This window comes from Hypomesus transpacificus, unplaced genomic scaffold (genome assembly GCF_021917145.1).
Source record: "Hypomesus transpacificus isolate Combined female unplaced genomic scaffold, fHypTra1 scaffold_124, whole genome shotgun sequence".
Lineage (NCBI taxonomy): Eukaryota > Metazoa > Chordata > Actinopteri > Osmeriformes > Osmeridae > Hypomesus > Hypomesus transpacificus.
In genome coordinates, this window is record NW_025813703.1 from 409,890 (window position 1) to 424,295 (window position 14,406).

At 40.4% G+C, this 14,406-nt stretch overlaps 1 protein-coding gene across 1 annotated transcript; it reads left to right on the forward strand.

Moving 5' to 3' along the window:
- Positions 1-2,349: 2,349 nt before the first annotated feature.
- ncaldb (neurocalcin delta b) lies at positions 2,350-14,396 on the forward strand. The gene is made up of 4 exons (XM_047050571.1): positions 2,350-2,610; positions 9,514-9,913; positions 11,881-11,986; positions 12,095-14,396. Exons 2-4 carry the CDS (start codon positions 9,536-9,538, stop codon positions 12,187-12,189), a joined length of 579 nt encoding a protein of 192 aa, XP_046906527.1. The 5' UTR covers positions 2,350-2,610; positions 9,514-9,535; the 3' UTR covers positions 12,190-14,396.
- Positions 14,397-14,406: the final 10 nt, after the last annotated feature.

Here is a 14,406-nt window from a genome sequence, read left to right on the forward strand (position 1 = left end):
ATCTCTTCATGCTCTAAATCACTACGTTTACATGATGGTATCAATTCGAATCTAGCTTTATTCGGATAATGCAAATTTTTTGGGCAACTGCTATAGTGATTGCCATGACAAGATCAAACATTGTCATGCATGCATAAATTGTGTAGAAAAGGGTCACTTTTACTCCAAACAACTTTCACTGACAGTTTCCATGGGCTAGGGATTTGAATGTTCATTGTTTCTATTCTATGAAATATATCATGCAGTTAGGTAGGCCTACTTTGAATTGTATAGTTTCCTGGTACCATTGTTACCATAACATATTAATAACGCAAACACAAATTGTGACAAGGCCAAAATTATGCTTTTTATGAAATAGTTTTTCTTCTGGTGAAGCTGACAAACCTTCTCTCTCTATATATATGTTCTGGTTCTAAATAGTTCCATATGTCTTTACACATGTACACACTCACTCTTTCTGTCACAGACATGCACACAAAGTACACAAAGTCCACCAAGATCATGTTGGTTAATCCAGTAAGCTTCCTTGTCAGGTCTGCTGCTGGTGACGCACTGAAACCTTGGGTCAGCTCAGCACTAGCTGAAAGTATCATCTCAATGACCCCCCCAGCCCAGCCTCACTTAACCTCAATGCCACGTTCAACTCTGGTGCCCCCCTCACACGACCGAACATCAGGTACATGTTGATATTCTGTTATCTCTGGAAATAGCCATGTGGTCTGCAAGGCTGCAAGCCAGCCAAGGTGGCTTGGTTAGGTAACACATAATCACACAGGGCTATTAGCTTAGCCAGTTGTACTGTGTTGTCTTGTGCCCCCACCATACTGAAGTTTAATTAGCCAGCACGAAAGCTGTTGGTGGCTAATGATAGGAGCCCGTGTCAAGCCATGGATGGGGCTGATTTAAAACACCAGCGCTCAAAAGCCTCTCGGCTCCTGAGCTGAAGTTCTACAGCTCATAACTGAGGAGGGAAGCCGCAATGTTCATTGTCACAGACCAAGGCACGCTGAAGCCGAATCTTAATGCAACAGCAGTAGTCTGACCGAGAAGCAACCGTGTCTGGCGGTAGCATGGGGCTTTCCTTCACAGTCCCTGAAGACCCAGTATATCTGTAGCGTGATGCCTAACCCTAGTCTCTTGATTAGGTTTGGGGAACAAGAATGATTGAGCATTATGATTTGGCTATTGGCTATTTCATGCACAATATCACGATTTCCTCTTTAAGCAAATCTTGTACAACCCTAAAAAAATCAGAATCTTTGCAAATTATGGAAATGTATCCATTGAGGATTCTGTGTGCACATCACCTCTGCAAAAAGTACTGCCTTGTTCAATTTACCACCACCAGCAGCAATGTCTGTGGTGATACACGTTTTATTTATGTGTTTAGTGTATAACATTTCAGTATACAAAAGGTTCTGAATGAATATCCTCAAATTCATGTTGATATATTATGAATACCTCTTAACTTGGCTCAGAAGGTCTGCAAGATTAGCTGATTCAGCATGAGATAGCAGCCAGTGGTCAGTGTCTTCATAAGGCTATTAAGACAGTAGTCCTTGCATAAGCCCATAGCACATATACTAATCCCTCACACATCTACTCTTGGAGCTCAAGGCAGACATATTTGTTATAGATTTCTTCCTCAACTGCTGGCCCTCAATTTATAATTGTAAGGGCTGTAATGTAATATGGATTTAAAGCATGAAAATTCATGAAACTGAAACTGAAATTAAACTAGACAGTGTATTTCCTGCAGAAAATGCGTTGGAATAGGCCTACTGAAAGCTGAAAGCTGAAATTATTATTATAATTTTTATAATTTAGGGTTTTGTCAAAATGTAGAAGTTTAAATGTTTAAAAGTTTAAATGCTGTCTGTAGCTAGTTTAAATGCTGTCTGTAGTCTGTAACTGAGTCAGAAGAAGGATTTGAAAGGAAAAATAGCTAAATTGGAAAACCATGTAAAAAATATTGTGAATATTGATTTACATTAATTTAAGCATAAGAGGTAGAAAGTTGAAAGTCATAGCTGGTTTAATACGGTTTTAATAGCTGAAAATTTGAAGGAGCTGAAAGGTGCGACGGAAGAAATAGAATAACATGAAGAAGTTGAATAGAGATTCGAAGAACAATATGGTTGGAATGCTGAAGCAGCAACTACAACTTTTCATGCGCATTTGGATAAATACATGGTCATAATGAGTCAGATATTGAAGGAATCTTTTAGTAACGCTGTAAGCATTTAAACAACCAATAGACTCATTTGGTATGAACTTCACATCACATTATCATTTAAGTGCTGGGTTCTTGTTACCAAGGAGACACAAACTTCCATTGGCTCGTGTACCACGTGCCTAGAGGCTTTGACGTCAGCGGTGGAGGCAGGGTGAGCTGACTATGGGCTTAGCTGTGGGTTCGTAGCTCGGAAGAATCTTGTGGAGTTTGAGACGAAGCAGTCGGTATCTCCACGACATATCCCTTGCAACCTGTTGCTGCTCCAACAACTTGCACTTCTAAAGCTTGTATAGCTGCAAACTACTTTCAGCTTGCGACACACCAGGTTATGGACTATTAGAAACTTACTTAACACCCACAGTATAACAAGAAAGGTGAGCCATTCTCTTTTTGCATATTGTGCGTTTCTTTGAATTTGATGGTTGTGGTTGGTCTGAGAAGAGATTTCGGCGTTGCATTCAATAAATACCGAATGTTTGCAAGGAAATACACGATTGGGCCACAAACTTTAAACGCAATGAGCACTGCTTCATGTTGTAACTTTGTGTCGGTAATCGAAGACATGGGAGTGCAGTAATCACCGGATGCTGCGTACAGAGGAAGATAAGCCTACCTTAATCTCTAATGGGAATAATTTCACTCTAATGGACTTTTTACATACACAGTTATAAATATAAACAACACAAATTTTTTCCCTTCAGACCTCAAAATCTATAACGACAGCAGGAAGTGAAGCTAGCCAAAAACAGTAAGGTTTGGGGATGTGGCAAGACCAGGCACTGCAGCAGACGCGATAAGTAAACGTCAACTTGTGCCATTTTATCGAATGCTTTTGCAGTAGCCTATACAATCTATATGTTATATTAATTAACCACACGGTGTAGTGGGATATAGTTGTAAATAACGTAGGCCTATTATTAAATTGGTGAATGTTATGCCTTTTGTGGGGTACAATAATATTTCAATCAATATACGGTAAAATGTTATTTGAAACCGTTTGATTGTCTCTGAAACATTATGCCAGACAAGGAAACTAAATGCGTGGCAGAAGGGTTACACAAAGTAAACAAATTACATACATGTAGGCAAAATGTACAGATAAAAGACAAGGAAATTGGTCTGCTAGAGAGATGCAGATGTGGAGAGTGGTGAGAAACTTGTACTTAGAAACAGAAAGCAAAAAAAGGCTGTTTATCCACAAGATGCCTCATTGATATGGTAATGAGTGACTTGGCACTGATGTACTCAGTAGGACCAATGCATGACATGGTCTCAAGCAGTTCCCCATCCTGTTTCAAACTCTGTAGAAAAAGAGGGCCAGACAGAGAGGTTAAAGGCCAGGGATGTTGATCTTGGGTTGGGGAGCAGATCTAGTAACCCCCCTATGTGACGTGGTATCATTCAAATGGTTCAAGATTTCCAAACATCCAGATATGTCCTTGGATGTTAGGCCTGTGCTGTGGAGTCGCACATGTACTGTTTACTGCACATTGTCATCCTGAGTGTTTAACCAAGTAATGCAAAAGGCTGAGAAACAAAACACAGTTAGTGGAATAAGAAGAGTGAAATAATGACAATCAAGTTAAGAGGGGATATTAAATAGAGTAAACGTGTGTGTGAGAGATTGACAGACGTGATTGTGATAAGATGTCACCGTGAAACTGGAGCTGGTTGGGACGGCTTATGAACACTTCCCGTTTTTGAAGTTTGAACTAGTTTCGCATTTTTGCCTCTCCTTAGTGCTGAAGCACACACCAAGGTGTCAAGTGCACTACGGCACACGGTTAAACGGCACTCTCCTCTGGACATCACTGATGCTTTTGAAGGATGTCTCAGCTTTTCTTCCTCTCCTTGACAGGGGTTCAAAAGGCTATCTTCCTCATGCACATACTCTCACTCTGTGTAGGCTTTGTCATCAGGGTACCGGACAGTGCATCGACGCATGAAGCCTAGTGATAGGCAGTTAGTGCTGACTAATTTCTGTGTCAATTTGATGGGGCGCCTAAAATGTCAGTGGTTGGTGCACTTTGGGGTTTTAATGATTTGAGAGAGCAGAGTGAGAAGGTTGAAGCAAGAGAGAGAGAAAAAAACAAGGAAATCTGCCTGTAAAGGATCCTAACAATGTTAATAAAACCCTAGAGAGACAAGTGGACCATAATATTGTGTATGATAATATAATAATGTGTTCTATAGGTTTTATCTTTAGCATGTACTGTGTAATTAGATAATCGCACGTAATATGCCAAAAGAAGAAGAATGGAAGTCACACCAATAAAATTGCCCCGGTGTCATAAGATAGATGGTGACTGTAGCTTTTTAAACATTAGGAAATGTGAGGGGAAGTTTAGACTATTCCTCCAGATGTTAGTATGAAAGCTTATGATGAAGAAGAGAACTGATCCTGGGTTTAAGGGAAAATCCATCAATGCAAAATGTCAATTTAAACAAGCTAAAAGTATCCAACAAACGTTTCCACCTGATTTCCAATGGCAAATCTAAGTTCACCACACATTTTATATGATATATCACTTATTTAGAAGTAAAATAATGTTTTTACATCCAGTGTGCAAGAGTGCAAGGTAAAGTCAGTTTCTTTTTTAAATAGAATTTCTTAAACAAATGTACATTTGATTTGACTTAGAAACTGTGCTTTTATTGAATGCTAAATTGTCAGAAGGATCATTGGTGTTTCTATTGGAATAGCCTACTATTAATGATGTCAGATTGAGTCAGAGGTTGTTCTGGGTCATTGAATGCAGAGTTCAGGGTAAATTTAGCATCTGATTGATGGCTCAGGACCTTGGGTTAGATTAAAACAATACTATTTGTCTTATTTATAACTTTAATGACATACTAATGTCTTAAAATATGTCCTTGACATCCTTTCTCTGAGCCTCAAACTGTTGCTTCAGGTTGTTGGATAAACTCTTTACCTTACTTAATTATGTAATTGCAATAATGTAGTCCATCCTCATATTCAGTGACCAAGCTAGTCTTTTATCCATTGCAATTTACTATTCTGTATTTGAATCTTGACTATAAACCTATGAATTGTAAACAACAAACATGGTTGCTGAGCTGTAAATATCTAAATAAAATAACTTCCCAACTATTTAAAATAAAAATGTATAAACAGATTCAATCCTACCAATTGTTTTAGGAGGTGGTTGTGACAATTGGTCTTTCAAGAAGGTTAGGAGTCGTAAGGGAACTCGTACAGAGCTTTGTGTTAAAGCATCCTATATTATAGACAACCATGTTTCTACTTTCTGAAATGTGCTACTGACATGAGGCCTTCAAACCTCACCAATCTCTCCTTCTGCCCAACACAGTCCGTTAGTTCAACAGTCCCTGAGGAAAGTCCTGTTTTCTCCTCCTTTTCTTCTCTTGCGCTACCTCCTCCACATCCATCTCTCTGTCCTGACCAGTCGGATTATCTCTGTGACTTTATGGCTAAGCTTTACTGTACTGTACTGTAAGGTATAAATGGAGATCTCTGACGTAATGGGTTTTAAGGCATTCTGTGCACCTTGCAGGGGGACCTGACTTCAACCTCAGCACCTAAGTTTCTGTAGCTGCACGACACTTGATGTTGTTGCAGCACAGCTGCAGAGGTTCTGAAGCCTATTGACAAGGACTTGTGAATGTAATTTGATACGAAATACAGACCCAGTCTTCAAACTGCATTTAAACACAGACACCTTTTATACCGTCTCAAAAAATGCTTTGAATTGAATTATACTGTATTTGCCTTACCTGAATTTTGGTGAATGCAGGCTGATTAGGACAGCGCTTGCATTGCTTTGTGAGTGGTGCAGGATTGAATGAATCTGTCATGTAATAAATAGGACTGACTGTCTTCCATGGAAATTGAATTCAGATGATTATTAATTAGGCTAGTGGCTTTTGTATCATTAAGCCAATACATGACTGATTCATTCTGACTTGTCTGGGCCTTGCACTGTGGAAATCAAATAATGAACCGCAAATAATTTTTCTCACAACTCAATGGAAATGTCTTGACCCTGCTACTTAGTAGCTAAGCAGTCTCCTTGATGACTTTTTTATTTTCTTGTAACGTATATATTTCTGTTCTCTATCCCAGCAAAGTAAGTGTCACATAATACTGCAAATACTCTCCGTGCTCTTTTGTTGAAAATAACAATTACACACATGCAACTCCCTGACATGCTCAAGATCATGCTGGATTAAAATAGTGTAAGGGTGGAGTTTTTTTGTGCCAAATGTGATTTAGGCATCTAGCATGCCTATTAATTTTGAAGTGTTTATAATAGGCTTTTGCAAAGCAGCCATGAAGGTTTCACATTTATGGCAAGTTCACAGTTGGTGTGGGTGCTTCCTTTTAAAACCTCATTCTTGAGGTGACCTGTGTTCACGTGTTCTCCCCAACGCTCCTTACAAATGTTCCAATGTGACTGACCTTACTAATACCTTCTGATGCTCTGGTCTACTAATTCCTCCTCATTGCCCTTCTCAGACACAGAGAGAAAGTCTCCCTCCCCAAGCCTTCACCTGTCCTGACTCCAAGTCAGTGTCGTCCACCTGTAGATGAAGCTTCTTTGCCATGTGGGCTGCACCAACTCTCCCTCCAATTTATATAACGATGCCGTCATGTCCCGGCCGACAGTATTAGTTAAGAGCCTTAAGGTTAATTGGGGAAAGGTGATCTTTGAGCCAGTAGAGATCTGAAATAACTCCAGGTCCCTGGATAAGGCTCTTTGATCTCCTGCCTCCCACCAACAGGCCTTCAGTGTCTTAAAGAATACCCTTAAGCCTCCGTGAGTCTGTATGAGGAGGGGCAAGGCGGGGGGGGGATAAACGGTAGGGATCAAATGTGATGTCACCACGAGGGAGCTGTTCCATGTACAGGTGCACTTTGGAACCTCTAATCAGTGAGGCCTAAGTGTTCTTATAGTTCTGATGGCTGACTGGACACTACACTCTGAAAAATCACTGGCAAATCCTCTTCACAGCCACAGGAATTTCGCCTTATTTCTGTTTTGACTACTATTACGATGTTCTCGGTGATTGTCATGAAAGCTACAGAGGACGAAAATAGATTTGCTTTTTATTTTGTTTTATTACTCATCCCCACAGCCACCATAAATGACAGATGACTTTTGTCTGTCCCCATGGCAACGTAGCAACAGCCCATGCAAATTCTCCCAAATCCATTAAGCAATTAAATGGCAGATTGTTGGTTATGCTGTGGTTAGTGTCGACCTATCGCTTACATTGAGAGGAGAGGTGTACTAAGAGGTGTACTGAGGGGAGACGCTCCATGAATAAATGGGTCTGTAGCGTGGTGCATATATTGTGGCAGTATGACTAAGACTAGCTGTAGTGCCTGAGTGGTGTGTTTAGTTGGAGTGTTTTCGTCTGGTGAAATCCAGGTTTCAAACTCTGCTGTCTGCCATTTCCTTCCACCTGAATAAAGGATGGAATTAGTCCCCCCTTCTTTTCTTTTCAAATTATTTGGTGCTTGTTCGTATGGCAAGATGATGTCTGCGGTACTGACGCATAAAATCACGTTTCAGGCCAGAGACACAAAAGGAAACAGGCAGTGGTGATTATGGAAATAAGGTCTGTCTACAATATGTTAATGAGTCCAAGGATTTTCGGGGAATAAAGCGTCTTGTCAAGCTCTTCTGTTGTTAGTTGTTTCTCATGCAGAATATTTCATTCACATTTTACCTGGTCTATCTTTTTTCTTTCTTACAAGGTATTTTCATTCAAGAAAATGTTTTTTTTATGAAACTCGGCACTAGCGAACGTCATGTTTTCACATTTGAGGCAGAGCATCATATGTTGTGTCGGCTGTCATTAGTGGTGTCTCAAGGCTACGCAGTCTTTTAGGTAAGATAAATGAGATGTGGGCTTTCCAATTGCTCTTAACCAAGAACAATTGGCTCAATCTGTTGAAAGCATTAAACATTTGACGAGTACACAATGTTAATGCTAAGTACATACATATTACGATTGTATTTTTGTCAACTAAAGGTTGGCTCTGCTCCATCTAATCCTGGTGTCCTTCCTCCCAGGGCAGCGAGGAGGCATTAGGCAGTCACTTCAGTACAGTGGGCACTGGGCGGGCCAAGGGCCAGTGTACTGGCCGGAGAGCTATTTGTTCTGCATGGTTCTTTTTGGGGGTAGGGGGGATTCTTTGCGTAGGAAAGCCTTGTGAACACAGGGAGAACATGCGTGCTTCACTTGGCGATGGAGAGAGCCTACCTGAACACTAAATAGTTCCCCAAGCGGGAATTGAACCCTGGACCTTCTTGATGTGTGTTATGGAAGAATTCGAAAATTGCCATTACATGTGAGGGAACATGAGGAAGATAGGCGAAAGGCTGAACATGTTTACGTTTAGTGAATGACCCAGCCTGGTCATTCATGACATGACCTTTATCCATATACCTATCAAAGCTTAGAATAGATTCTCGTTGCTCAACTCCACTAAATGCTTGACCCCAAATAAAAATTGTCGACAGTGCGCTACATATCCATTGGTGGGGTGAAATTTGATGAGCTTAAGACCCCTTACTCTCTTCATGTCATCAACCACACATGAACGTGGAGTAAACAGAGGCACACAAACCCATTGTCCTCTGTGTTTGCCCTTTGGTGTTAATATCAGGGAAACTGACATTTTTCAAACTGACATTGTAATATGATTGTCCCTGAGTTGTGTTTTGATTAGTATCATTTGGATCTACTGTAAGAGCTGTGTTTACATACAGTAGTCGTAGGTCAGAGGTTTCAGAGTTGCTACAGGAAGTGGAACTAGAACACAGTCTGAGGAAAGACTTAGAGATGTGTATCTCTGGTAGCGAAGATGGAAAGATTCGTTAGCCAAAGCGTTTGAGTTGCGCTCTGTTACAGACTAGGGTGTGGTTGAAGGTAGTTTCCTTGCCTTTCTGAGAGATATGGTGTTGAAGAACATTGGTGGTCTTACTTCCTGTTTAGCATTGCGGAGCTGGAGGGATTGATGTGTAGGCCTGTGAATCATCTGTGCACTTAGTGTGTTCTGCGCCGCAATCTATCTGACTGCAGATATACGGTTTGCTTAGCATTTCATTTTACCCTACAGCTACCACCCGCCTCAATTTTTCTGTAATCATTTGTTCACCCAGTCTAAAAAAATATTTTCTGTCTAGTGTTCTTTGTCACTCGCTTTCTCCCTCCATCTAGATCTAGCTGAAGCTCTTACCAACCTCTCTCTCCCCCCCCCCCCCCCCCACCCCCCCATCCAACAGATTCGACACCCAAACTGCAGAAATGGGAAAACAAAACAGCAAGCTGCGCCCCGAGATCATGCAGGACCTGGTGGAGAACACCGACTTCACCGAGCATGAGATCACAGAGTGGTACAAGGGCTTCCTGAGGGACTGCCCCAGCGGCGCACTCTCCATGGAGGAGTTCAAGAAGATCTACGGCAACTTCTTCCCTTACGGAGACGCCTCCAAATTCGCCGAGCACGTCTTCCGCACATTCGATGCCAACAACGACGGCACGATAGACTTCAGGGAGTTTATCATCGCCCTGAGTGTGACCTCCCGCGGCCGCCTGGACCAGAAGCTGAAGTGGGCCTTCAGCATGTACGACTTGGATGGCAACGGCTACATCAGCAAGGCAGAGATGTTGGAGATTGTACAGGTGGGTCTGATGCAGAAATAGGAACTTTGTAGAAACTCTCTCTCTTTCTATCATTATAATACCTACAGTTATTTACAATAAACAAAACAAAATGGTAGGTTATTTGATTCATGACGGGATACTGCTAGTGTCCTGAAGATTTACCTTATGCTGGCTGGCCAGATCTTGGGATTCTTTCAATGTAAGCTCAATTCAAGAGCTAGGCTTACGATAAAGAAACAAGCTGACATTTAACAACCTGTTCGTGTGGGGGTTATGCAAACTTAACAAGAAATGTGGGTAGATGGGAAGTTCTTCACCATGCAGCGATCAGTGCGCCAGTAAACTATGTTATTAAGAGCCTGCAGGTGCCATTGATCATTTTTACTTTTTTTTTTTACACCTAGACAGTGCCCTTTGAATCAATCCAGCCTTGTCCACTTAATCTCTAACTTTTTTTCTTCTTCTGTGCTTTGTGTCAGAATGTCCTGCTACACTAGCCTGACGTTGTCATACTCAGAACATGTCAGAACATGAGTCTCAAACCGCTCCGTTGGGCTGTGAGTATGGGGCATGTTTCAAGCAAACTCATAAAAAGATGCCTCTTCGCTCAATTGGATATACCTACAACCAATCAGAGCAACGTAGTATGTTGTTTTTTGAAAACAAATTCAACCCAAGCGCTCTTTGGTGATGTGGTTGATTACGTCATTGTTGATCATCTGTCCATCGTCGTATAAAGCCCGCCATGACAATTTGATTGGTCCGAACAGCTCCTGTTCGGACATACTTTTTCACCAACAGAGCGATCCCAGACCCAACTTCCCAACCAATTTTCTTTGTGGGCGGGGCTAAGTTGGGCTGGCAGCCAGGCTACTGGTACACTTCATGTTTTGCAAATGCTCGTCCCATTGCAGATGCTGTATGCCAGCTGTGCATGTCTACATTTTTTTTTCTTTTTTTATACTTGGCCAGTCAACGTGCCCTGATAAAAGCGTTGTACGCACGTAAATAAATCTGGTCTACTTGTATTTAGAAAACCATTGAAGTCTACACCATAATTTGTCCATGTGGTGAGTTCACAAGTGTACAAAGAGGACTTGTGAGAAGTCAGACAAAATAGCTGAAGTATGGTTATTCAAGTAAATTTCCTATGCAAAACAAATATACATTACTGTGCAAAAGTCTTAGGCATCCAATATTTTTTACATAAATATTATTTTAAATATTTCTTATTTTGTCTTCTGTATTTTTGCTGCAGTATGAAAGTGCAATGTTGATAAACCTTTTATGTACTCCTAACAACCTGTATCGGTTTTAAAGTCCATTATCAGCTGACCTGGCATTAAAGCCAAATTCCCTCCCTCAAATCTGATACACCAATCATTCATTTTGGGAATCTGTTTAATGGCAGTTGGGCACTAGAGAAGTGCATATTGCTGCAAGATGGACAATTCGTCCCTGTGATGGAGGATAATAACATGGCTGGTGTTCCACTCAATGCTGATGGAACAGACCATTTTCCCAGAAAAAGAGAGAGGGTGACTGACCACAAAATAAGGAGAGAAGGAGAATATTATAGATATGTAGGGGTTCTGTCAGATCCTGTACATTTAAAATGGAGAGAGAAAGACAGTCATAGGGTGGATGTGGCAGGCTGAGTTTCTCCAAAGTTCTATTTATACCTGATTTTCTAACAACCAGTAATCAGATACCAGTCCATGTTCTTGGCAGCCTGGTCCTTCTTGCAGTCCCTGCCATTTCTCAAGGAATCTTTTATCCTAATGACATGACAACATTTGACCAGAGATTTAAAAAATAAAACCATGTGAAGCTCTTTGTTTTTACAAATAGGAGAAATAATTTCTTTTTGGTCTAGATTTGTCATCACTAGCAAAGGATATGGTTCGTTGTGGATTTCAGAGAGATCCTTTTCTCATAGAGAATTCTAAATATTGATCTCACTCTTGTTCTCTTTCTATCTCCAGGCTATCTACAAGATGGTATCCTCTGTGATGAAGATGCCAGAGGATGAGTCCACACCAGAAAAGCGTACAGACAAGATCTTTCGACAGATGGACACAAATCGGGATGGTAGGTTTTCCCTTACTTCTGTGTCAACTTAAAATATCCTTTTAATGTGCAAAGCATGATGAAAAACATTAGGCCTACTAACTAAAACTTCACTGCATCTCCCATCAGGCAAATTGTCTCTGGAGGAGTTTGTAGAGGGAGCCAAGAGTGACCCATCCATCGTCCGACTTCTGCAATGTGACCCGAGCAGTGCCGGACAGTAGAGACTTGCGTCTTCCATTCTCTACGATTTTCATTCAGATCATTTCAAAATACCCTGTCAACACCAGAGCACTGATGAGAACTTGAGCTATGGAGAACGGAGTCGACAGTTGTCGCGAGAGGCACACGCATGTACACACAATCATAGACGCAAAGCATGTACTTGATGTACACAATTTAAAACACACAGAGAAGAAAAAAAAGAATGTCCAGTCATTCAGCCACTGACTGGCATGCGTGCTTGTCTCCAATTGTCTGGTCAAAGCCCTGGTCTGCCAACATCATTGGCCTTAGGGCACGCTACCACACTAAGGACCGAATTCCCATCTAAGACTTACAATACCAAATCTAAAGTGCCCTCTTAAGATCGGGAGCACATGTCTGAGGTATTTTAACAACACCTTTGCTGAGTATCATTCAAGTTCACAAATGTTTTCTCTTTGAACATCCTTTTAAATTTGAAGCATCTGTACTGATCACAAGGAATAATGTTCAACCCTCCTGTATTCCTGTGTTGTCTAATGCTTAGTCAAGGGAAGATTTATTGACATTTCTGTAAGCGATTTGATGAATCCCCTTGATTGCAGTTATCCTGCGACTCTTAAACACTGGATACACTGATCTGAATGAGCCTTTCATGATGGGATGCTACTGTGAGAGAGGGGCTTGGGACCTAGAGTAGTATTTCTGACAACCCCTAGAGGAGAGTATAATCACCACACAGGAGAAGGTCACATGACTTCAAAATGTATTTTAAAGGGACAATGTACCAAACTTAAGTTGTTGTATTGAGAGTGAGTCTTTAGTACAGATTACTTGTGTACATACATACACACCTACACCACATCATACATAAAACCTGTCACGCACCCACACACCATCTGTTATCCTTTATCTTCACCATCAATCAAGGAAGAGTATATGAGCAAAATATGTAGGCAATATATAGATGATATACTTTCCTTTACTTTGTGATTATGTTGGGGCTTCTGCCACAGTAAAAGAGATTCACTTAAGGTTTAAATTTTAAATCACTGTAAATGCATCAATCTTTTTATTTTTATTTGCGAACATGATATAAAAGTCTACAGTATATTCATATTTATGCTAGAAGTGTAAAGAAAAAAGAGAGGACCACACATTTTGCTATGCATTTACCTTTGTCTATATTTGGCTGTCATCAGACTGACCCAGAAACAGCTTTCCCTTTCAAGAAGAAAATAGAGAATACTTCCCCTATCAAAGCTGAGCACAAACATATTAATTTCATACATGTCAACTGTAAATCTTTGGTGTATGGTATGTGCAGTAACTGTATGCTGTTTATTGCTCAAATTGTATGGTATACATAGTGTAAAAAAAAATCAGGAGGCCTCATCTTTATTTAATGGATGTTGAGGATGTGATTATTGGAAACTGTTTCATGTCAGCTGTTCAGTGAGTTTGCACAGTTATTTTACAGTCTAAGTGTATTGCATGCATGTTCTCTATACAGATGCATTTGTACTTTTTCAAGTAATCAAAAATATGAATTGAATTGGTGAAATTGACCATTGTAGATTCTATGGCAACAAAAATCTAAAAGGTGTTTTTTCAGCATGTATGAAGTCAATTTCTGCAAAGCAAATTTCTGCAACCAAAAAGCCTACTGGAAACCCAATATTACTGATGCACAACACAAGACCCAGGGATTTGCAGAAACACATCCAGACCTTGTACTAGACAGGGAACGATATATACACAGGGATATATCAATCCAGCCACATCAGGTCTACAAGATTGTAAATGGAATGTGGGCTTAGAGCTCTGTCAGGAACTATGTGCTGTTCTCCTTAAAGCTACTGTTACACACCTACTGCACTGCCTATTGCACACACCTGAATGTTAAGGATCACTGCTTGTTTTATAAACAAGAAAAGGGTGTAAAGAGGTTTGTAAAAAGTGAAAAAAGTTTTTAACATTTTTCAAATATAGCAGCAGGTAAATGTCACTATCTCATACAATAGCATTTTGTGGTCAAGTGCCAAATGTATCCGCTAAAGAAAACAGTATTGTACCGATTTATACAGTACAATTCTTACCTGTCGGTTAAAATCTGTATCACAGTATCATTTTGTAGATTTTGTATTGTTACTTGCATTGTGTCAGTGGAGCTTTAAAAGACAGGAGTCTGTTTTTGACTATTAAATAAAGAAAACATTTTAAAAAATTGAGAATCT

Excerpts from the sequence above, each read along its gene's own strand:
- ncaldb (XM_047050571.1), top strand. The coding sequence starts at position 9,536 with ATGGGAAAACAAAACAGCAAGCTGCGCCCCGAGATCATGCAGGACCTG. Across the intron at positions 9,914-11,880 it reads AGATGTTGGAGATTGTACAG|GCTATCTACAAGATGGTATC; the intron begins GTGGGTCTGATG and ends TTCTATCTCCAG. Across the intron at positions 11,987-12,094 it reads GATGGACACAAATCGGGATG|GCAAATTGTCTCTGGAGGAG; the intron begins GTAGGTTTTCCC and ends ATCTCCCATCAG.